Genomic DNA, 25,014 nt, shown 5'->3' on the forward strand with positions numbered 1-25,014 from the left:
AATTGTACAGTGCATTAAAAACTGTCAGCACATATTCAGGTGTTCTACTTAAAGGATGATAATTGTACTGATTACTTTTGTCACTACTGCTTGAAAGGAAGATAGGGGATCTTGATGTTAGCAGTAAAGGAGAGATGAGAGACGGTTCACCATTGGCATTAAGGGAAGTAACGTTCTGCATGAAGGGATGGGGAACCTTTTTTTGTTGTTCACTTTTTCTTCCAGTAGAGTTGGGGTGAAATCCTTAGTGACTTCAGAAAGGACACAGATTAGAAAGTTCTATTTGGCTGAGATGCTGACTACTGATAGTTATGCATGACTTTTCAAATAACAATATTTTTTTAATCTGAAAATGTCTTTAGGCCCTTCACCTCTCCCTTCCCCCACTGAAGAGGAAGAAACAAAGAATAGCTCTGATGTCATGCCCAGCATTCCTGATGTGTTGCTGCGAAAACTACGGGTCCACAAATCGCTTCCAGGAAGGTAAAAGCTCATTAGAAGTGGAAAGACTTCATCTGGGGGAAAGCACACGAGGGGCTTCCAGTGACCTCCCTTTATGGAGTTCCATTTGTAGGGGAGCCATATAACTATAGAAATACTGCATCTTAAAATGTGCAATGCAGATTTTCTGAAAAATTATGGGTGTTCACCAGCTCCCAGTAACTGGCTAACCAAAAGCTTTGCTATGTTTTTGCCAGTACTCTAGTGATATCATGCTGATGCTTTTAAAAAAGCCTATGGAGTTTAGCCATAACAAGTAGAATTGAATTAATTTAATGCTGATTTCACCAAATGAAATCCTGAAATATGTAAGGGGTGTCTTTTATTTTTCTTTTTTAAAGAAATACCACAATAGTTCTATTTTTAGAGATAAAACTAATTAAGATATTAATTTTTTGCTTTTATTTCTAGCTCCCCTGCACTTACTGAAAAAGAAGTTGAGGTATGTTCTTGACCTCTTTCATTTAGGCAGATGCCTCAGTTTTAAGTGGATACTTTATTTCTAAGTGTGGCTATTAGAACCAGGTAATGGGATCTCTTTTTCCCAAAAATATTTCCCTTAAAAAAGCAACGTATTGAGCTCAATGAAAATAACATTTTTTTAAATGATTTTCCCAAACAATATGAACTGTAAAAAGACTTAAAGTAGACATAAGTATACACTTGTTTGTGCATTTTTAATGATGAAATACACATTAATTTTGGAAATAATTATAATATACTTAAAGAAGTGAAAAAATTAACCTTAAATAACACAGAAAATTGAATTAGTTAACTTGCAAATTTTTTTTTCCATTGGGAGATTTGGGGCAGGTTTTGATGATATTTTGCAGTTAGTTTACATAATTTTTACTTTTCCAGTTCAAGCCATTTTTATCTTTTTTGTAGGTCATTCTTGAGCTTGCTGACTTTGTGGGTTTTTTGTTTGTTTGTTTGTTTTGTGGGTTTTTTTGTTTTGTTTTGTTGGGGTTTTTTTTGTTTCATAACCCAGTCAAGAAAAAGATCTTTATTTACATAGCTCCAATCTTGAGGCTTGTGCTCTGCAAAACTTTAATCCTAGGAAATCATGTGTCTGGTAAAGAAAGAAACAATATTTAGAGCAGGGTGCAAATGAATTAAAATGTTAGCACTTAACCTTTCCTGGATTGAGTGGTAGGTGTTTATCCCTTAGGTAAAACAATGCTAATGGTGAGCTCATCCCTGGACTTCCTCTGCACAGAATATCTGTTTAAAAACCTTAGGAACCCTTGGAGGAAGTCCAGCTAGAAAACAGATCCATTGTGATCCTGATACTTCTGGTAGGCTACTTCCTTCGTTGTATCGCTGATCTACTGATCTCCCAGAAAAGCATTCAGGAAAAGAGGCAGCAACACATTTATTCATATTTTAGTGGAAGTAAATATAAGGGATTTTTGAAAAAAAATCTAATAAAAAATAAATAAATTCATTTTTCTGTTTCAATGCTTAATTGAATACCTCAGTTTGTTAAATATACCTTATTGACAAGCTTTTACTGGAAACCACATTGTTCTGACACTCATTTTTAAATGCCTTTTTAAATCCAAACAGAATGTATTTGTACAGCTTTCCTTGGCCTTTAGAAATGATAGTTATACCTTGGAATCCAGAATTAACCAAGCAGAGAGAGAGAGGAATCTTACTGAAGAGAATGCTGAGAAGGAACTGGAAAACTTTAAAGTAGCCATTACGGTAAGCAAACAGCAATAATTCTTTTTCTGAACTGGGGTGTACATGAAAGTACACACACATTTGGAAGATATACTTTTGTCCTATACAATGTAATAAAGTAACAAGCAATTAAATTACATGATGACTTCTGTATAATCTCTATCATATTAGACCTGGACTTGTTCCAATCATGGTGGGAGGTTACCTTATGTCTTGAAGCACTGGCAGTTCTGCCAATCTTCATAGGTTTTTTTAATCAATCTTATGATAATTGATGTTTTATTCAAAAACGCAACTTCAAGAGAAAGCTTATTTGCATTAACTTCAGATTTGTTCAAGAAAATAAGCAAGTTAGAGAGGTTAAGAAATTGAGACTACCTTTTGATTTACAGGCTATATTGGTTTTGATGACTCTTTTACAGTTTTGATCCTTGACACTGTCTTATTTTCCAAGTAACTGAAGTTATCATGGAACTGAAAGAATATAAATGGTCTTCTTATTACCTTGTGAATACCTAGTGAATGAAAATGTTCTTTGTGTTTAGGCAATCATTTTTAAGTACTAGTTTAAATAAACTTGACATTTCTAAAGTTCATAGGTAGCTAAGAATGATTCATCATTCATATCAAAAGGAGTATTGCAAATGTGCTTAGCCCTTTTAGCTTCTTGAAAGGTGTGCTTGCAGTATGCAGTGAAACATCATTTTGAAACGGAGCAGCAGCACTTGCTCAGTTATATCTGGTGGTACTGATGACATTGCTCTTTATTTGTCCATGTGTTGTTCTGCCTACACATGTCTGCCCAACTTCTGTGGCTTAGGCAACTTTATCTGATCTAGAGGTGGCAAACCATGAAAATAAAGCTTACGTATTTTCACTTCAGTCTTCAGCTCACTTATGGCATCACTATGAGCACAGAGAAGCTTACCAGAAGCTACTGGAGGATATTGCTGTCCTGCGGCGTTTAGCTGCAAGGCTCTCCAGTCGTGCTGAGATGGTTGGAGCTGTTCGCCAGGTAAGAATGTCCTGGTGCCTAATATGTGTCTGGGCAGCACATGTTCAATCTTTCTCTTTTTCAGCCATAGCTAGAGGTTATATTAGCCCTTTGAATTTTATTTTCCATTTTATCAGATTAACAGTGTTTACAGTAGTGTCAGGTAAAGACACTATTTGGGTCTGGATATAGAATTCAAACCCATGATGCTATTAAACAACTATACCACTGGAGCTCAGATACTATTCAGAACTACAGCTGCATCACAGTAAATGTATTTAAAATCAGTGCTTTCTGATCAAAAAACTTTCCTGGGTCAAAAAGCTCATCTAGTTCAGTACCCTGCCTTTGGCAATAGCTTAGCCAGGTAAGTATAAAGAGTATAATAACAGAGCAATTATAAATGAGAACGGAACAATTATAAATGAGAACAGAGCAAGTATAAATGAGAACACAGCAAAACCCTCCCAGATTCAACACTGTTGCCTCTGCCTGCTAAAGTAAATAGACTGAAAGTGACTGAAACCTTCAAGGGACTGAAAACAACTGTATCTACACCACATAACTGATAACACAGGCACATAGGAAGACTGTAGGTATGACAAAAAGAGATTATATTCTGTGGATATTTATGAATGCATGTGTATCTGTATTCTAATTGGCTTTAGAGTTTTCAGTCATAGAGATACCAATATTTCTTTAAGAAAAACTATTCCAGATTTAACCTTGAGAGGGAGCATACAATTTGTTTAAGAAGCATAAAGGTTACCTGAGTATTCTCTTCTTTTCTTCTTTAGGAGAAGCGTATGTCAAAGGCAACAGAAGTGATGATGCAATATGTGGAAAATCTAAAAAGAACATATGAAAAGGATCATGCTGAACTGATGGAGTTCAAGAAACTTGCTAATCAGAATTCTAGCAGAAGCTATGGTGCATCTGGTAAAAAAAAAAAAAAAATTAAAATTTAAATACCTGACTTCTGGATTTACCTCTATACAGAGAGGTGTCTGGGGCTGTTAATTATAAAAAGTGAAGGACTATGAAACTTGTTCATGAAGCTCTGACGTACAGGAATAGACTTCAAAAAGTTAAAAATATAACAGACAAAATATTTCATATAAGCCATACTTAATACTTTGGTACAGTAATTTAAAATTGTGATCACCTACCAAATTCTGATTCTGCATAGTTCACACAGTTTTGAGGTACCTCTTATTGAAGATGACAGATAAAGGCAAAATTTCATTATTGAAGAATTTTTTTTTTTGGTTTTGCAACCTTTTCTTTCCTAGTTTGCTGAAAACTGCAATATGAGTATTTTCTTTTTTAAAAACTTGTATACAAAGGCAAATAGTGAGCTTTTGCCTGATCTTGGTAAAGATAGTAATATTGTGATTTTTTGCTGTTACTTCAGATTTCTTGTGCAAGTGTAACTGATACCAGAACTGGATGACAAATAATTTATGCAGTCACTGCAGACCTTATATTAATTTACTATATCTGAGTTTGAGATACAAGTAAGGGTTCTATAAATATTATTTATAGATATTACTATAGTCTAAGATTGTTCTTTATCTACTGTTTTCATGCAGAAGAGGGAGTACCTCGTTCATCTAGATCCATGTCTCTTACTGTTGGAAAGGTATTTATAAATATAAAGAAAATTAAATGAAGATTTTACGTAGTGAATTTCTTTTTATCTATGTACATTCAGTTTTATGAGTTGTGTTCAGACATAATGTTGGTAAATTCTCAGTATTGTTCATGTAATTCAGTGCAAATGCTTTCTAAATTTGGATAAATGATTATGAATGACAAATAATTATAATGCTTGCTGTAAATAATATATATTAAGTATAATATATAAATATATTGGTTTTTAAAATATTTTAGATAAATACTAAAAGGATCTACTTATTAAAGATTAACAGTTTGACAGGTAGACCTAGTGACCTCGAAGGTTCTTTGATTCTGTGAATAATTGTATTCCAGGCCACGTACCTGTGCCCCAGAGAACATCTTACATCCTGTGCTTTGTTCTAATTCCTCAGTGAGGAAGCTGAACACTGGATCAAAGCTTACTATGTGGTCAGGGATTCCATGATCATACCATTTTAATTATCTTAAAATTTGCACTATGTTTGGAGAACCTTAAATGTAAACAGTTACTTTTAAGTGGGCTTATTTTTCATTTAGCATCAGAATATGTTGTTTGGTTTGACAAAGCATTCAGAATAAAGGATTATCTGCAATGGTTTTGGTTTGACCAATTAGTAACTTTAACATGGTCAGTGTTCCATTACTGCAGAGCTTGCAAGTGTTGGAGATCAAATTTATCCCCAAAATTCCTAAAACGACCTTAAATTTAAACTGAAATTTGGTGGTCAGAGGCATTAAATTTTATGATCTATACTTAAGCTAGAATATATTGTGTAAAGCTAGCATGTGTTTATCATATCAAAAGTTTCCATGGTCTTTGGGAAATCTAAGCAATGTCTCATGATGCTAGATAGGTATCTCACAATTCAAAGGTTGGGGGAGAAGGCTCTGATTTTTGCAGAAGGAGCAGATGTTATTGTTTCTGTAAGTTATAATTTTAAAGTTTAGAAATAATTACTGTATCATGGTGTGTGCTGTATATCATAATGGGTACATAGCAAGAAAAGAGCTTGTGACACCAGCACTTTTCTCAGTACCATCTGGTCTAACCAAAGGTAACAGCCTTTAATAAGAACTGACAATATCACCTCAGAATGTATCTGTTGCTTGACTTACACAATTGGGCTTTCAATGTGGAGGGAAGAGTAGCATCTCTGTACAGCTCCTCATTTCACGCTAACTGCTTACTACTCCAGACAGTATTGGGGAAAGTTGTGGGGAAAACCAAAGCCCTAACAGCCATTTATCTTAATTTGCTCCCAACTCTCCTTTCCTCCAGAGACATTAACCTACACCTCTGCCATACCTTTAATACCTTGTAGAGTTGTTCCACAGACTATCTTGTTGTATGAAAAGTAAAATGTTATTTTTCACAGAATATGCCTCGGAGGAGAGTCAGTGTTGCTGTTGTTCCTAAATTTAATTCCTTAAACATTCCTGGTCAGTCACCAACAGCTTCACCTGTACCTTCAATGCCATCCCTGGTAAGTAAAAACCACAATTTAAAGGTACTACTTTCTTGTCTAAGCCACTCTTGCATAGAGCCAAGCCTTTACTATAAAATGTAAGCCCTTTTATTGATTTAACTTGCTTTGACTCCATTGTAGTGAAAGGGAGTAGACAAAGGTAATTCATGTGTGAGGGACATATGCCTTCAGAATCCACCTCTATAAATGATCACTTGGGATACAGAGCTGAACAGAGCTGGCTGGTGATTCAGAGGAATTAAACATTTGTTGAGGAAATTTGGCTTTTAATCTCTAGAAATATACTGGGAAGAGAAAGTAAAAATAGTTGCACTGTAGGAGAGCAATTTTAACTGGAATCCACAGAGTATGATTAGACTGCTTCTCTTCATTGCCAAAAGTCCACTAAGCAGAGAAGCATGTAACTAATGTGGAGAAGTGCATGTGGTACAGATTTACAAGTTCTATGATGATCTGGGAATCAGTGAAGCTATCAGCCCTTGCCTTGACTTTTTGTTTATAAAATTGTGTTAAATTAAGTGAGGATCTGAACCTAATCTATACAAATGCTTTGGAGGAAAACAGCAAGGCATACCAACTGTTCAGAGATGAGCCAAGATGTCACATAACCTGAAAGTTATGCAGTTTTACTAAGTGAAAATTGTAGGGCTATTTAAATTAAGAGTGTTGTTGAAAAGCTAAATCTACTTCAGTGTTAAGAAAACAATCTGTTTGTGCAATTTAATTATTATGCACTCAGAGTCAATTGCTTCAGCAACCAAGTGTGTTTATTTGCTGTGAACTTTTATGATTTATTTTTGTTTAAAATTTTCCATCAAAAACTTAGCCAAAAAATCTGTGTTCCTAGGATTAAATGAGAGAAGCAGTACAGTATTTGACTGTTCAGTGATCAATATATGAGTAAGAACGACTTGGAAAAAAGAAGCAGAGTACAAGGAGTTGTCAAAGAAAATTTTTCTTAGTGTGCAAGCATTGTTTACTGTGATTAAAGGGAGTAATTTGGAAGCTGCATATTAAAGATACTTTGCCCGTGGATGTGAGAAGAAAAAGTAATTTGTAATTTTACTGTAGGCTGACTTGAAATTAATTAATGGATGTAATATTTATTGCTATTTTTTACTTGCAGTCTGAAACACCTAGTAATGGAAGGAGCACTCTAACATCTAATCCTGTTCTGCCATCACTTTTAGAAAAGTGAGTTTTCTCTAGGTCATCTCATTACCTATTAAATCCTAGTATGAAATGAAAATTATGTAGTTTCTGTCTTTCCTAACAGAATTTGAGCCAAGGCATAAGGTACAGAAATCAGTGAAGCATCATTGGCTTAAGTCAATTCACAATCTGGTAACTGTATTTTACCATGTCACCATTATATTGTTTGTTTCACATTGAAAGTTTGCAAGTAGCATTTTAAAACTAAATCAAGCCTGCTCTGATGATTAGAACTCATCAAGTAAAATTGCAGCAGATAGTTCAGTTATGCATTTGAGTAGGCCTGACTTTAGAACTTCACAGAACTAAGAGCATTACATACAATGCATGTCACTTTAAAAAAAACCAACCTATTATTTCTCAGAACAAATTATTTCTGTATCTAAAGCTGGCCACAAACAATCCTGGGTATGAATATTCCTATCCCAGTAACAGAAGTTAATGTTCTGCTCTTGCCTTTTCAACATGTAGCCAGTTGGTAAGAATCATATTTTGAAATACTATGATATCCACTGTTTCTTTGTTTCTTTTATCTTGGCAGTGGTAAGACTAATGGAGAGCCTGATTGTGAAACCTCTACTTCTGTGCTGACACAGCGAGGGCTGGAAGAAATAAGTCCTGAAACTAAAGCCAAGATAGAAGAGGAAGCATATAACAAAGGGTGGGAATACTTTATGTGAACTAAATCTGTAAATGTGCTACCAGTTGAGGACATATGTTCTTACAATGTGATTTTAAATTCAAAATGAATGATGTAACTGATATGAGCTCCCAGAAGGGGGTCATAATTGAAGCAATTTTGGAAACAATGTGAGTAAGTTTCATTCATTGTATTTGCATCATAGCTGTTCACTTTCATCCTATACTAAGTAAGTTGAGCCAGGCTGTGGGATATCAGAGATGCTGAGTGCAGTAGGTGTTCTTAGGTCAGTAGTCTTCAGCTTCCTGTTAGGATAATCCAAAAGAATTTTCTAAAATGTTTATTCTTAAAAGTGTTCATGAAAACGAGCAATTAACTTTAGCAGTACTTCATGTTGTTGTGTCACAAAACGCACAGCACGTTTTGGGGCACTTAACAGCTTTGGGATCTGTTTCTGAGTGTCAAGCAAAGAACTTTATACTATGCAAATAGTGAGGCAAAAATTTTTAACCTCTACTGCAGAATTCAACAAGACATCTGTCTTCAGCACTGATTTATAGTTATTCTCTCAGAAAGAAAAGTAGCTAGATGGTCTTCAAAATGTTTAAAAGAAAGGGTGGCTACCCGCATGCCATACTTATGGTCTTTGGCTAGTTTTTATTCTTCTCCAAATGCTGCAACGCTCATTTTTCATTACACAGGAACAAGCTTATCCAGTGTGCTAGACTAAGAAAAATTTGTTTGTTTGTTAAAGCTACCAGGAAGGCTTGAAGAAAACCAAAGAACTTCAGGAACTGAAGGAAGAAGATGAAGAGACACCAAAGGGAAGTCATGATGAACATGAAGAAAGTGAGAACGATGATGAGATTAAAAATCTGAAAAGCAGGTGAGATAGTGGTATATGTCCATACAAGAGGGACCACTTTTTCTGTTTGTGCCCATATTTGTGCTGAAAGTAATTCACAAAGAGCCTTCACAAGTCTTCCAGTACACCTGCAAGGTGAATGGAGATTAAGACAAGATCCTCAGCTATATGGGACTAGCTGTGACTTGGACAGGCAGGTGTCTGCTTCCTGTGAATGCTGTGCAGATGCAGTAGAGATGCACTATGCTGGAGTTCCTGCCTTTCAGCAGAGTCACATGTTTATGGCATCCATCTGTAGCCAGTGCTCCTTGGCTATATTGGAGACTTTTGAATCCTCTGCTTTTTGTCTTACCTGAAGTATTTGATGCCTTAATGGAAGACCTTTATGAAATTTTCAGCTTTTCTTATAGTTAATTTGTTGGGTTTCCTCACTGGCTCTACCACACAATTCAATATACCTGCATGTCCCGCACTGTAAAAGCAAAGAGACTTTTGCATTACAGAGGAATAGAATGCTGTCCAAAGCAAACTGTATGTCCAGACCCAGGCTAAGGTAGGGATCCTTACCAGATCCAGAAGAATTCATGTCCATTGCATAACTATTATGGTCAAAACCATCCATTAACTTGAAATTTAAGAATGTTCAGAAGTGCAGCCATCTCACTAGTCATGAAATTCCTAAGAACACATTCTTAATAAATATTCACTACAGTTTCTAATGTTTAGGTTAGTTGAGCAAGCTATGAACAGTGCAAATTTTACATCCTGTGAAGATCTGAGATTGACAGGTGGGAGAAATAGAAGTCAAGTTTCAGCCATCTTGCAAACATCACCCATACCTGAGTGTACAGCTCTTCAGAAAAGAACTTAAAAGTCTGGTTCTGCTTTGACAAGGTGCTTGTATTTGGACAAAAGATGGTGCACCATGTGCCTATGAAACTTCTCAGACTGAAAGCTTAAGATAATACATTTGCATATGATTAATACATAACAGTTTTCTTTTAATTTTACAGAAGACTTGAAGTCATCATTAATTATTTACATATACTGTACCCCAAACTGTGTAAACACTGGAACGTGATGTGGCTTGTAGTGGCTGCGGTAATCATTTTTGCTATGATGTTGGGAATCTACCATTCATACAACTCCTGTGGTGAAAAATCAGAGGGACCTGAAGGGAAGGCCAGCTGTTCTGCTGCCAGTCAGTATTCCTGGTGGAACTCAGGATTTCAACAACAGCAACGCACTGAATAATAAAGGAATGACCATGTGTTTATGGTGCCTGAGCAAGTATGCATACAGAACACAGTTGTTGAAGGTAGTGTCTAGTAATCCTTGTGGTTGTTAAACGTGATCTGTTAGACAAGTGAGTTACTCCACACCGTCAGGTTTGGAGTAACATACTGGCCAAAACAACAATCTGATGAATAATCTCTCTCTCCTCTTATTTTAAATGACTGATAGAAATAAAGTAATGAAAAAATGATAAGATTGTAGCAGTAATCAGCAACCAGCAAAACATTTAAAAGAATGAGTTGCACATTGACAGAGAACTTTGATTTGTAGTCAGTGCTTTAATTGGTATTTCTTGAATTTATTTGTGAAGTTAATGGCATTGAAGTGGTTTGGGTTTTAAAAGTCCAATTAATTTGCTTATTCATAAGTTTTAATAATTATTGTTAATAACCATAATTCAGTGATTTTCTAAGAGGCATTACCTGTAATTATTTAAATTGAATACCAGTGACATGCATAAATATGTTTTATGATATACCTTAAAAATGAGATCACTATTTTTTTAGTGGGATACACACCAAGACGTAAAATCAGGTCTAGGTGGCACAGCTGATATTGTCAAATAAATCTGGGAACTTTTGACATAGCAAAGGGGCACGCTGCATGCTTTGCAACAAATTTGTCTATGCCACTCAGAGTCAAAACTGTTTACAGCAGAAAGCAGTTACTGTCTGGAAAATTAGATGCCAAAATACAGCAGTTTTAAGTTTGAGTTATCTTAAATTCTTTATTAAAAAAAAAAAATTTTAAGAAGTATTGAAACCTCTGTATACAGGTGATGTCTCTAAGGGGACTCTGTCCTACTGCTAATACTGGAAATAGATATCCTTTGAGATCTGCTCTAGGGACAAAGTTCTGTGTACAATCAAAATCCTACCAGTGCTTATGAATCCTAACAATGAGGACAGAAAAGCAGTGAGGATTTTAAAGAGGTCACTGCATGTTTGCAGAATCTGATGCCAAGAGTACAACTGTTCTGGTATGCTTTCAAAGCTAAACTACCAGGTTGTGATAGATTAGCCTTTCACCCAGATTTTGTAATGGTTCAGCATGTTTGGGTGTTATGAATTCTTAAACAACAATGTGAAAGCCTGATATTTTTAGACAAGCAGTTTCAAAGTGGTGAAGCCATTATCTGTTAAAAACCACACCACCGGGAGCTGAGACCAAAATGCATGTCACATAAGGTATACTGTATGTTCCTGCTGAACATCACGCTGATTGAAGATGAGCTATGTTTGTCTTTCCATGGCTAAACACTTGAATCTAACCACACTATCAAAATCAGCATGACATTTGATTGCACTCATTTCTTGCATTTTTCTGGCATTGTCTGACTGATTAACAGGTCTGTTTACCAGCTGACTGATAAGTGTGTTATGAAGTCCTGTAATTTCAATTCAGATGCAGTTATAATTGTCTTGTTTTATTTGGTATAAACACTGAATCTCAAGCTAACTATCAAAGACAACAAGTTTCTAACTCAGTCAGAAATTCAACTCACGTATCTGGCAGTAGTAACAAATGCTGGTGAATTTTGTTTGTTGCATCTTTAGCCCCATTTTTCTGAAGGAGCATTTATATGTAGAAAGAAAAGAAAATCTGCTATTTTGTACTACCACTTTTTTGGGGGGGGGAGGGGAGGGATATAAGCAGTTGGGTGGTTTGGTTTTGTTTTAAAGTATATATTGTTGAGTAATAGTGTGCATAAGGAAGTTCAGAAAGGATAATGGGAAAGTGTCATTTGGCCTAAAATTGTAATTGGTAAAGAATAAGAAGGTTTCTTGCAAATTAATTGGCATCTGTTTGGTTCAGTTAAAATATCTGACTATGAAGAACTACTGTGACACTTCATATACGTTCAATAATTGAAGAAACTTGTCAGTTGCTCTTTGATTTATTCTTTATTAAAATCAGCTTTAACTTAATATTATTTACAAATAGCACTGATAACTTAAGGCAATAAAAAATGAAGGTAAATAGTCCTGAAGATTCAGAACTCTCTACACCAAAAATTTTGGTATGTATTTGATGATATGATTGTGGAAATGTTGGGCTGCACTGAGGAAAAATAATTAACAATGTCTATGATAGAATTAATTCACTCTTATTTACATCTGCACTGATGTGGGTCCAACACCTTATTTTACATACATATAGAGAGTTATTGATATCACTAGATTCTTGAACTGCTTCAATATTAGGAATGTGCTAAGTGTTTTTTTGGTCAGTTGGTGACTGGGGGCTCCATCCTCTTCAGAATTCAGCACAGTGGCTTTTTGTGAACCTAGTGCACAGGGGCACATTCCTGTAAGTAGTTGTACTGATCTGAACTGAACTACTTGCATGTCTAAGTATAGTCAAGCCATAAAGTTATTAACTATAGTGGGGAATGGACTGAAAGAGACAAGATATTTTAACAGGGATGAAAAGATGAAGATAAAGTTTATTTGTAAAAAATTGTTGTTCTTTTTTAACCACTTTGAGCAAACTGTTCACTAGAAATAATGGACCACAATGACTAATAGCACATGAAATATTTTTGCTTATGTTTTTCAGTTAGTTAATGAATACACCTTTTTTAATAGGAAGCTAGATTGAGCTCAAAAAACTATTCTAAAGGTAATTTTATATATTGGATATTAGTTTGCTTTATCTGGAAAAAAAACCCCCAACATTCTGTGTTCAAATATCACATCAGATAACAAGAAATAGATCTATTATTTATGCTATGGACACTGAAATAGCTTTCTTGAGGTGCAATATTTATTTTTCTGCTTTAACAAGACACGTTATTGTTTCTCTTGCACAGCACAGATGTTTGTAGTAAAAGGAATTTTAAAAGGGCACTATTTTTTTGTGTATCAGATTTAAATTTGTAATATTGTAAGATTTTGCACAAGTGTGCTGGTATTGTACTGTATAGTGTCACATACTTGAGTTTTGAAATAAAAGTATGGTTTCAAAGTCCTCAATGTTGCTACCTTAAGAGGTGTTTTTTTATATTCACTCTGTCTGCTTATCAATGGCTATGTTCTTATGAAACTGCCTTGTCTATACTGTATAATGTAGTGCCATGTTACACATACCAAAGATCTTGTTCTTAGTCTTTTGGTTCTTCAGGAAAATGATGTAGAATAATAAGCAAGCAAACTCCTCTTTCAGTAGAGAAATTTTTTGCAAGCAGATTCCTCCCTGTCATGCCCTAAGAAACAAGATGAGAAAGGAAATTGAAATATTCTGGAGAGAGTTTAACTCCTGCTTTACAGGGGGGTTGCCTGTCACTGAGGAGATGTAACAAAGAAAGCCACAAGGGAGGTCTATAACCAAAGGAGTGAAAGGTTAGGATTCTTTATTTGCTTTGTGTTCTTGTAGGCTTGGGTGGTCTGGGAAGCCTGGGCTCTATGGAGAGCTGAACTTGCCAGACCAGTGGGAAGGAGACAACATTCAATTTCCACAAAGAACAGGAATGCCACTTCTGGATCTCTGATGGTCTGTGAAAAAGATTGGGACAGCAACAACTTTGAAAGGAATTACTGTTATCAGGAAAAGACCCCAATATTTGTATTTTCTACATATCCATTTTTTTTTTCTTTTTAATTTGTTTCCTCTTCTGTTGTTCAGGCTTCAGGTTTCCTTTAGAAATTACTGTAGAGAACAGTTATCCATGTGACGGAGCTTACACTTTTGTTTGCTGTTACGAAGGTGTTTATCTCACTTTTCCAGCTAAAAACTCTACTAAGCATCAAAAAAGTGGACAGGAACTAAAGGAACTTTGCACAGTGAGGATAACAGGCACAAATTGTTATATTTTGGAAGAATAATTAGCATGCAATTTTGAAATGTCTTTCTTCAGAAACCCAGCTTTTGCTTAGTTTTCATGGTAAGCAATATTTAGCAATTTAAGGTAAGCATGGAGATGGTAAGATTTTGCTTAATGTACTCGATGTTTTACAGCCACAGTCTATTAGTTCAAGAGAGTTGCAGAATAACAGTTCATTTCCACTTTGTTGTGAATGCAAGTGAATTTGCTTGGAACTTACTACAGTCAGAGTAAGTCTGATTTCAATATTTCAGATTGCCATCGCTTTGTAGAGGCAAGTATTTACAGCACAACAAAGGACTGAATAGAAATTGGAGCAAGAAATTGGTCTCTTAAGATCTCAAGGAGCTTTACCAACATTCAGTTCCAAACCACAGCACAAGCACAATCCAAGTTCAACAGCATTCTTTACTTGTTCTGTAGATGCCTGTCTGTGTTACAGTACACCCATAATAACCACATGTTGCTGTAAGAGATTGGGACTATGGCAACATAAAAGTGAATACTGTCTTCAGTATATTGACTGGGAACTTTCAACAATGCAAAATACAGTTTAAAGAGGTAGCTACTGTTAAACTTATGTTTACAAAACCTTGAAAACAGCCTAAGTAGGTAGGACAGCTAAAAGTTTCCTGAATCACAAACTGAACAAAATGTAACAAATTTATCTTTTTCGGGGAAAAAAAAAAAAAAAGGGCTCATTCCATTCTGTACTGTAAAAGCTCACTATTCAGTACTTTGCATTGGTCAGGCCTCAGCTAGAAAGAAAATGTGAGCGAGCTGGTGGTTCTTGCCTGAAAGAAAATTGGGACCAGAGGCATAAGTCTTTAATACAAAAGATTGTTGAAATATGAAATATGTATGCAATATGAAATAAGCTATTTTACGTGTCCATTTCCAACAGGAAAATAGCTGATAGGTTTACACTACAGTATGGGTAAGTCAGTTAAGAGCAGGGAAAACTGTTAAATAATAAAGAACAGTAAAGCACTGTAACATAACATTTGAGGAAATACTAGCAGTTTGTCTTTAGGAGCAGGTTAGGTTAATATCTGTCAGCAATAACATAAATGCAGCTGATCCTACTGACAGTGAAGGAAACTAGCTAATCTCAAACTCTATTTTTGCTTTATGTTTATTGGAATCTCTGCAAAAGTAGTTTATTTGTGAAGACTTCCCGAAGGTTTTCTAAGTTCAAGCTGTGAGGATCATTTGTGTTCTGAGTCAGGCCACTGGCATCACTGTTTGTAGGAACTTCACAAAAGACAATAGTGAAGGGACTAGCTCCCACCTCTGTCCCTAGAGTTTCACGAGGGATCCCGTTTACAGCAGCCTATCTCCAAATATGTTAAAAACAAAGTATTATATTATGTCTGTATTATGGGACCTGTTTTTGCATTGAAACTCTAAAGCAAAGAAAAGTCTAAGTACTACATCAAGAGAAATAGAATAGTGGGGAACCTAGGCACTTCCAATTCCAAAAGGAAAATCCTGCCTGGCATGCTGTGATACAATAGAGAATTTGTTTTATTTACGAGATGAATAGACAACATGAGTAATGAGCTGTTAATCAGCAAAACAGGAAAAAATAGCTAAAGAAAAGCTTTTTAAGTGTTTACTGACTTAGCAGTCTAACAGTCTTATCTCTCTTCCTCAGCTGTGATTTCTGAGTCAGCAGTAGTTAAATTTTCCAGCAAACCCTACATGAAAGAAAGTGTAAAGGGTGATTAGGGATTTCCAGTCAGTGACCTCACCTTTGAGTGGGACAGTCAACACATTTTCTCTGACATTCTTTCTGTGAGGCAGTGCAGTGACAGCTGAAGTTGCTTTCAAGAAGTCATCTCAAAGGTGGTCTGATAGTGTCCAATACCTCATCTTTTCTTAGCACAGAAGACAGATCACTTTGAATTTTGTAATTTTCCATGTTGGGAAAAATGGCAACTTATTTTGGAGTTACCTCAGTAGTGTTTTTCATCTGGGTTATGACATCCATGGCTCAAAATTACTTTATAACAGGTATGTAAACTTCTACTTCTTAAAATCTTTTAGTTGAAGCACTAGTGAAGTACTTGAAACTACGAGCTGAAAAGGAGAGCTGAAAAACAAGAAGGTAGATTTGCAAATGGGGGTATGACAGAGAATGTCATTGGTAAGAAACTGACTCCAGGTAATGACTCAAGTGCCAGCTATATATGCATTAAGTCTAATAAAAGCCAAACCTCTTGCAATTCTAGACTATTAAGAAAATATGCTCTATACTTAAAGAATACCTTTTTGCTAGAAATTAGTTTTCTATTATCCTCAAGCCAGAAACTTTTAACAATGTTGAATTCAGTTGAACATCGTGTTAAACTTTTCATGAGGAATAAATGTTTATATTCAAATACTAACCTTGAAAATTTATGTCTAAATTACAGGTTCGATTCTTTCACCTTGCAGGATCAAAGGTGTAGGAATTTATCTTGAGGAGAAAGTGAATTTTTCAGAAGCAAGTAGTGCATGTAATCAACTGAATCTACAACTGGCAAGTAAAGACCAAGTTGAAAAGGCTTTGAAACATGGCTTTGAAACATGCAGGTATATAGTATCAGATAGTGTCTCATTATCTTTAGTGAACACCTTCTTTACATGCATCTGAGGCTGGTGATAAATCTGATATTAAAAGGACTGATGCCTTTTATTGTAGCTATGGATGGGTGAAAGATGGATTTGTTGTTATTCCTCGGAAAATATCCAACAAGAAATGTGGTAGGGGCAACGTTGGAGTAGTGCAATGGTATGCTGAATCCTTTAAAACATTTAAGGTTTACTGCTTCAATTCCTCAGGTATGTAAGCATATCAATCACATTTTTTTGTGTTTTGGTTTGGCTTTTATTATATTTTAATTACATGCATAATAAAATCATAACAAGTGAGTTCTTATAATTTGTTGGCCATTTTCCTCTCCAGTCCTAAATGTTGTCAAGCTGTGCTTGGCTCTGTAGGGGTAAAAAGCTTCCAAGAAACACAAAAGGTTAATCCAAAGTAATAATTTGGTATTTCCATGAAAGCTTACAAAGAAGAGCTGCTTTTATCATTCTGTACTGTTGACACAAGGGTTTTAATATGTTTTGATTATTTATGCACGTTAATTCAAAAGACAGTGAATTGAATCTTTAACCAGAGTGCCTCTGTTATGTGTGTTTTCTTGCAAAAAGACTAAGGGTCTTCAGGAAAAGCTGAATGCTCTTTGATAAAAGGAAAGTTATCTATGAAACTAAATTAAAATATAAGCTATAACAGCTGAGAGACCACAAAATTAATTATATTTCCAATCTGTTTTCAGTAAAATCAGTGCCCTTTGATGTGCATCATCCTGTGTGTGAAAAGGCTTTTCCTTCCCCTCATTCTTGACTGTCCATTCCTAGATTGAAGATTCAGTGGAAATTGGGCCTTCTCAGCACAATACATCAGTATTATTTCTTAATGACTTCTGTGGTATTAAGCAAAAATAAGTATTGCCACAACTAGAGGCATTGTGTTTCTGCTAGTGTCCCATATCATATAAGGGATATAAGTTGTTATGTAACAACTATCCCAATAATTAGACCATATATAGGATAGGATCAATGAATTGTTTCTTATCAGTCCCTAGACGTCGCCAATTAGGTTTAGATAAGAGCAGCAAGAGATTATGTAAAAAATCCAGAAATTTTTCAGGAAAGATTTGTGAGGAACGGTTGAAAAGAGCAGGAGAAAGATGGATATGTAAGATATGCCCATGTGAAGATATAAAGACCTGAGACCATGTCTGGCTGCTGTCATCACTAGAGTTTACAAAGAGACTGATGATAAAGCTGTTTGGGAGAAGGCCATGCCTTCAACAAAGGGCTTTGTTCATGACCCTGGCCATTTTAGTGAAGGGAGATTAGGTAATTTAAGTAGTTGGCTTAGGAAGCCTGATTACTGACCAGAAAGAACTGCAGAGAGAAAGCACCTTTAAAAAATTGACTTATTATCTAACCTGTAAAGTTAAAAATTACATTATTGGCTTTCTTAGTTTTTCTTTGCAGTCCATAGATTTTATTGGTAAATGCATAAGTGAACAATTACTTGGCAACATGGTCTAAAAGAAGCTGCTTCTATTGGTATTGTTTTTTCTTCTGTTCTGATGCAGCATGGTGTTTCTGCATCAGAAATGTTGGGTAGGTTGGGAAATGCTAATGAGGTAACAAGTAGTTTCAAACTACTTGCTTTGTTTAGCTTTAATTAAAAAAAATACTTTTATGTTATGCAAAGAACACTACTGAATGGTTTGAAAGTAACTTAAAGTAATGTATATTTAACACTGGGAGGATTCTCCATTTCTTTACCTTGATTGCCAAACTCTTGTCTGTTCTAGGTATTTCTAAACCAAAATATTTGGTAGAAGCTTATTCTGTCAATTTTCTTTGTGCCAAAGAAATGCCAAAATCACTTAAAAACTGTAGTGGAAAAAGTAAAAAGCCCCTGCCATTTAGCTTTTATTCTGTAGATATAACTGTGTCATCAGACTTCCCACAGGAATCCATTTGGAGAACAGTACCTGTTCGTTTCCCTGTTACTTATGCTGTCATCTATGTGTGCACTTAGTGAGTTTTTTATAGCTTTACAGAATATAGAACTTCACTAGAAAAGAATTTTCATGAGCCTGATTTACACCTAAGCTTTTCCACCTATATGTAAAAGTCCACTTGCACCCATGTTTTGATATAGACAAAAATTTAAGTGACTTTAAGTGGCCACATGTTTGAAATAGTCATGCCTGATATGGGTGAGGATTTTGAGAGTAAATTCCCATGTTCTGGCAGGGAATGACTAAGGAACAATGCCAATAAACTTGTGTGTACATTTAGTACAAAACTACCATGCAACAAAAGTCTTCTGTATTTCCTTTCCCTGCTGCAGATGTTCAGATTAATTCATGTAGACCAGATCCAGCTACAACTGTACAACCTTCATCAACTGCACCAACAGACTTCACTACTTATTCAGACTCTGATTTGACTGAGAACATCACAGCAGTTCCCAATGTGACTGAGCCAGAAAAATCCCTGAAAAATATAAAATTTCGCGTAATATGTATAACTGAAACTATACCACCAACAGAGGCAGCTACTACAAAAGTGCCAGAAGAATACTCACCGATTGACTCTCCTAACTACACTTCCCATGCTGCCTTTAAGAATGATGCTATTGCCTTTGGAGGTAATGGGCATATACAGTAGCTATCTAATCAGAAAAGGTAGTTAGATAGATGTTAGTAGTGAATCTGCAGATGGCTATTTTTGTTTGCTTCTCCAGCATCCATTTTGAACCTAGAGGCAGAATAAGAGTGTTGTGGTTTTGCAAAGTTGGTAGGGCAGAAGATTTTAAAACAATTTTTAAGTAGAAGTAAGATACTATTTGATAATATTTTAATAAGAAATCATGGAAGTTCATTCTAGTTAACATGATGTTGCATTAATAAATTTCTGATAAAGTGTTAGCAAACACCATGTGCTCAGAGAAATGGAAAAATGAGCAGGCTCTTAAAAACTAAAGAAGCCAAGAAAGTTTTAAGGACAATTACTGTTCTTCAAATATGGAAGTGTTCTTGAGTTACGAGGTGTGAATAAGTAGTCCTGATATATAGCAACTTAGAAACAGACTAAATATGAGGAAAAGCATTCTTAACTGTAAGGATAATTAATCACAAAAATGTGTTCTCTATGCAAGTTGTAAAAACCCTCCAATGAGCAGATTAGGCAAAAATCTGTCTGGGATCGCCTAAATACCTGTGTCAATATCTGTTGAAAATATGAGCAGGAGTAACTAACCTTTTGTGATTCCTCTCTTCTTGAGTTGCTGTGTATGTACCTAGGCTGGTTTTAGAATAATCTGGATTTATGCTTGTGAGCTTTTAGAAAAAATTGAGGACATATAAGAACTCTACACTTGCCTCACTTTTATCTTTAGGTATCGCCACTGCACTTCTTGTACTGGCAGTCGTCTTCTTCGTTATTTCAGTTGTTCTAGCAGCCTGCTATATCAAAAAGTAAGTCGTCTTCTTTCTCTTTTTTTTTTTTTTTTTTTTTTTTTTTAATCTTTTTCTCTTGGGCTGACTTCACTCCTATAGAATAATCAGTGAATATTTTAAGTACATAACGGTGTAGCACAAAAAAACCTTAAAACCTGTTGTTAGGCAGATAAAGCTTGTTGCAATTCCCTGCTTTAGAAAAGGAATCAAAGACAAATATTGGCTATTTTTGATTACTCACTGTGCCTAGTGTGAAACATGTCCAAGTGTGCCAAAATAGCATCATTGAAGTGTGCATCTGAAGTTCCCACTGACCAAAAGAGGGGAAACATTACCCCCATTTTCATAAAGGAAAAGGAGCACCTGGGGAACTACAAGCCAGTCAGCCTCACCTCTGTGCACGGCAATATTACAGAGCGGATCCTCCTGGAAACCATGCTAAAGCACATGGAAGCAGGGGATTGGTGACAGCAAACATAACTTTACTAGGCAAACCCTGCCTGACAAATTTGGTGGCCTCCTACCAAAGGGTTATAAAATTGGTGGATAAAGGAAGAGAATTCATGTCATCTAGCTGGACTTGAGCTAAGCATTTGGCACTGTCTCACATAACATGCTTGACTCTAAATGGAAGAGACATGGACTTGTCAGATACACCACTGGTTGGATAAGAAATTGGATGGATGGTCATACTCAAAGAGTTGCAGTCAATAGCTCAATGTCTAAATGGAGATCAGTGGCACTCCTCATTGGCTGATATTACTACTGCTGTTTAACATCTTTGTCAGTGACATGGACGGGGAATTCAGTGCACCCTCAGCAAGTTTGCTGATGGCACTGAGCTGTGTGTTGTGACCAGCACACTGGAGGGAATGGATGACATCCAGAGGGAGCGTGACAAACATGAGAGGGGAGTCCATGCAAACTTCATGAAGTTCAACATGGTCAAGTGCAAGGTCCTATCCTGGGTCAGGGCACTCCCAAGCACAAGTACAGCATGAGTGGAGAATGGATTGAGAGCAGCTCTGAGGAGAAGGACTTAGGGATGATGAAGACTTGGTTTATGAGAAGCTCAACATGAGCCAGCAATGTGCCCTTTCAGCCCAGAAGGCCAGCCATACCCTGGGCTGCATCAAAATGAGAGTGGCCAGTAGGTGAAGGGAGGTGATTCTGCCATTCTACTCCCCTCTCACGAGACCCCAACTGGAGTACTATGTCTGGTTCTGGAACACCCAACAAAAGAAGGACATGGAGCTGTAGAAGCAAGGCCAGAGAAGGGTCACGAAGGTGATCAGAAGAATGAGACACATCTGCTATGAAGACAGACTGAGAGAGTTGAGGTTGTTCAGCCTGGAGAAGAGAAGGCTCTGGCAGCCTTCCAGCATAGGAAAGTTAGAGAGGGGCTTTTTGCATGGGCACATAGCAACACAATGAGGTATCATGGTTTTTAAATGATAGTGTGAGGGTGGTTGTGACACTGGAACAGGTTGTCCAGAGAAGCTCTGGATGCCCCATCCCTGGCAGTGTTCAAGGCCAGGTTGGATAGGGCTTTAAGCTGTCTGGTCTAGTGGGAGTTGTACCTGTCTGTGGCAGGGGTGTCAGAACTAGATGATCTTCCAACCCAAACCATTATATTGTTCTGTGATCTGTTTGAATATAAGCCTGTTTAGGAGTTTTTTCTTTGTGTTTTTCCTATGTCAGCCTCAAGGTAAATGTCTTTATTCTTGGACTACGATTGTATGCAGGAAAAAAATTGTTGAGCTCATTTGTCATGCATAAAGGCCTTTGGTACAGTGCGTCTTGAGTGATACTACAAAACTATATCAGTTTCTACTTTACTATCTTTTTTTCTGTTTAAAGGTACAAGAAAACCTTTCCATTTTCAAACAAGAATCAGCAAAAAGAAATGGTTGAAACTACTGCTCTCAAAGAGGCTAAGTCAAATGACAAAACACCTGAGAAGGAAACAAATAATGGAAAAAAGGTAGAAGAGTCTAAAGCCAAACCTGAGGCCACAGTAAAATGTCTAGAAGCAGAAGTTTAGGGGGAAGAATGTATACTTCTTGATAGAAAGATAAAACAAAGCACAAAGAACTTAACAATGCTTTTAAACATGGGTGATTTTAAATACTCATGAATGAATATTTTCTCTATCATAATATTCAATTTTTAAAAAAGAATTACATCTTTAGCTATATATGCTCTTGCAGAAGAACATGGTATCTTATTTACTTGAAATGAATAGAAAATCCACATTACAGCTCATTTTTCATCATTAATAAAAAAGTAATTAGGAATATGCTACTAGTGATCTGCAGTGTGCTAATTATTTGCATGGAACACAGATCAGTAAATAATGAAAAGTGGGTTTTTTATCTGGCTGCAGAATGTCTGCTAACTTAATGTCTAAAAATATGATACTGTAGCTCTTCGTCATGTAGATTAGCTTATTTCCATTAGGTAGTTGCATACTGTTTGTTAAAAGTCTGTTTACAAACAGAATAAATAAATCTGTTTACAAGTGAGTAAAATAAAAGTAACAACCCACTGTCATTCAAATACCCATAGAAGGGTACAAAGATGCTTATGTATATACATGCTAATGATATATACAACAATGAATAACTTTCTTAGCTGTCTTAATCATATCATAATGTACTGTTTTATTTATTAAAACCTTTATCATTCTTCCTCATCAGATATTTGACAAGTGGAAAAAAAACAAGCTTGAACTGTATCTCAACAGTTATATTTAATATCTTTTGTGTATATTAAGGTGTGGCTTTCATAATGAAGATCTCAAATGATGGTTACAGTACTTTATATAAAAATAAAAATACTGTAGATGTGTTTGGACGATTTAATCTCATTAAAAGTATCTCAGAGTTAAAAGCAGAAATAAGGCCATCAAGAAAGGCCCCAGTCAACACTTGTCACAATGGTGTCAGATAGCAAATGGGCTTAAGGACACAGGCAGTGTTCGTGGACTCCAGGTAATTTTGTATTTTTTTGTGACATTATAGTTTCGCCTCTGCCTCTCTTTTCTGTGTTTTAGAGATGAGAAATTACCTCTTTCTCTGTTCTTTTCCCCACCACCAAGAGATAATTATCTATGGCTTCTCTTACTCTCCTACTTATATTACCTCTATTCTACAGGTATCAACTTTCTCTCTGATTGTCCCATTCACACCTAAAGGAATCCTCAAACTTTTTCTCTCATTCTGCTCCAGCTGCAATTTTGGTGCTTCTGTTTTAGATCTAAAGGTTTTTTTTTCCCCTGCAGAGTATACTTTCTAAAAAAATCTATATTAGCTGATACCAAAAGATACTGCCTTAACCTATAAATGTCCTGGTTTATCCTGTACCTCAAAAACTTAGAAAGCTTTCATCTGCCCCTCTTTTCCAGTGCACAATTTCTGCCAACACTACAAAGGATAACAAAGGAACCCATTACACTGTTCTGCATATAATAAAAGCTAGCTATAAGTACTTATCAACAAGCACCGTGTTTTGTTTTGTATTGTATGTATATAATGAGTGCTACTCAGATTCTAACTAGAAAAGTACAAAATGTTCTTGCTCATTGTTTGTTCAGACTTGCAAGGGATGTACAAAGCAAACAGGAAAACATTTATTTAAGTTCTAGACAGAAAGTGTCAAAACCCCAAACCTTTAACTGGCAGAAGCAAAAACTTTAAGATAAATCATTACATTTCTGATTTATCTCAAGTGCTTTTTTTACAAGACATTCTCAACAGCTATAAAATTCATTGATGTCTCAGAAATTGCATTATGTTCAAGTATCTTGGACAAATAATTAATTCCACCTCACAGGACATCACAGTTTTTATTAGTCATTTGACAATAACACTGCTCTGATTCCCACACTAAGGCTACAGATGTTTGCTGACCTTAGGTGAAAGGGCTGCTTGGCCTGCAGGAAATACAACGAGGTTCTCAGTCCAGCCCAATCCAGGCTGGAATACAGGGGTATCTCTACCATGGGAAGTACGTGTGTCTATGTGTGAAGAGAAGTAGCCAGGAAGAGGAAGTACGTACTACTCCTTTTCTCCACTTTAAATAAAAAGCCACCCAACTCTAGAATTAAACCTTGAAGCATCAGGATGCAGATGACTGACCTAGAGAATGTTCTAGAATTTCTGTTCCTAAATGGCTTTTTATATTTTATGGGTGCTGTGTATTTCTTTTTGTAAAAATGTCAGTGAGCACTGACCTTGGCCACATGCATCCAACTTCCACATCCTCCACTCCAGCTGGAGTCTCCCTTCCCCGCTGCGCTGGCTGGACTGGGGAAGTGTTTTGCACCAGCAGTTGCCAGTCTATGATGATTTCACCAAGGTAGATGCTTTCATTCCATTAAGTATAATTTAAATTTCTATTTATTGTATCTAATAGAAGAGAGGATAAATCAGGTGGGTCTTAAGCCCCTTCATGAGACCCCTGAGCTGTGCAGCACTGACTTGGCATTAACTGAGGGTGCAACAAGGCCCGTCTCTGGAAGTCTCCCCATTTTGGTCATTCAAGCTATTACAGGCTTTTTCTTAAAGAAAACAACCGAGTACCCCATTTCTGTTGCAGAACAGAAAGAATACTCAGGCTCTGCTCAACTCTAACGCCATCACCGGCTCCCCCGTGTAACCACTCTTCCAGCCCGCATAACGACGGGCGGCGCTGGGCCGCCCAGTGTCGCGGGGGCTGAGGAAGGCAGGCAGCGGCCAGAGGGGTCCCGCCTCTCCGTGCCGCCCGCCCCTGGCCCGGCGGTTCCGACTCTCCCCTGCCAGCCCGACCC

General features: G+C 36.4%; 2 protein-coding genes and 1 long non-coding RNA gene across 21 annotated transcripts in view; 2 read left to right on the forward strand and 1 right to left on the reverse strand.

Moving 5' to 3' along the window:
* IRAG1 (inositol 1,4,5-triphosphate receptor associated 1) overlaps window positions 1-13,332 on the forward strand; it is a 48,652-nt gene extending 35,320 nt beyond the window's left edge. For all 19 annotated transcript variants that reach the window (XM_071762601.1, XM_071762613.1, XM_071762602.1 and 16 more), the window contains 11 exons: window positions 363-483; window positions 913-943; window positions 2,071-2,211; window positions 3,074-3,205; window positions 3,982-4,123; window positions 4,777-4,826; window positions 6,220-6,327; window positions 7,457-7,524; window positions 8,084-8,203; window positions 8,937-9,068; window positions 10,061-13,332. In XM_071762601.1, the coding sequence (XP_071618702.1) occupies window positions 363-483; window positions 913-943; window positions 2,071-2,211; window positions 3,074-3,205; window positions 3,982-4,123; window positions 4,777-4,826; window positions 6,220-6,327; window positions 7,457-7,524; window positions 8,084-8,203; window positions 8,937-9,068; window positions 10,061-10,301 (1,286 nt within the window). In that variant the 3' untranslated portion in view covers window positions 10,302-13,332. The remainder of the gene's footprint in view (window positions 1-362; window positions 484-912; window positions 944-2,070; window positions 2,212-3,073; window positions 3,206-3,981; window positions 4,124-4,776; window positions 4,827-6,219; window positions 6,328-7,456; window positions 7,525-8,083; window positions 8,204-8,936; window positions 9,069-10,060) is intronic.
* LOC139804877 (uncharacterized) lies at window positions 11,977-24,962 on the reverse strand. Its single transcript, XR_011729586.1, has 2 exons — window positions 24,439-24,962; window positions 11,977-13,548 (listed from the first exon to the last, which is right to left on the reverse strand). It is a non-coding gene; the product is annotated as an uncharacterized lncRNA (long non-coding RNA).
* LYVE1 (lymphatic vessel endothelial hyaluronan receptor 1) lies at window positions 15,591-23,058 on the forward strand. The gene is made up of 6 exons (XM_071762620.1): window positions 15,591-16,182; window positions 16,584-16,743; window positions 16,853-16,992; window positions 19,094-19,393; window positions 20,144-20,222; window positions 22,065-23,058. The coding sequence occupies exons 1-6, from the start codon at window positions 16,089-16,091 to the stop codon at window positions 22,246-22,248; spliced, it is 957 nt and encodes a 318-aa protein (XP_071618721.1). The 5' UTR covers window positions 15,591-16,088; the 3' UTR covers window positions 22,249-23,058.
* Window positions 24,963-25,014: the final 52 nt, after the last annotated feature.

This window comes from Heliangelus exortis, chromosome 18 (assembly GCF_036169615.1).
Source record: "Heliangelus exortis chromosome 18, bHelExo1.hap1, whole genome shotgun sequence".
Lineage (NCBI taxonomy): Eukaryota > Metazoa > Chordata > Aves > Apodiformes > Trochilidae > Heliangelus > Heliangelus exortis.

Bases quoted from the DNA above. Each gene is read 5' to 3' on its own strand.
- LYVE1 (XM_071762620.1), top strand. From the start codon at position 16,089: ATGTTGGGAAAAATGGCAACTTATTTTGGAGTTACCTCAGTAGTGTTT. The intron at 16,993-19,093 runs GTATGTAAGCAT...TCCCTGCTGCAG, and splicing joins TTACTGCTTCAATTCCTCAG to ATGTTCAGATTAATTCATGT. The intron at 20,223-22,064 runs GTAAGTCGTCTT...TTCTGTTTAAAG, and splicing joins GCAGCCTGCTATATCAAAAA to GTACAAGAAAACCTTTCCAT.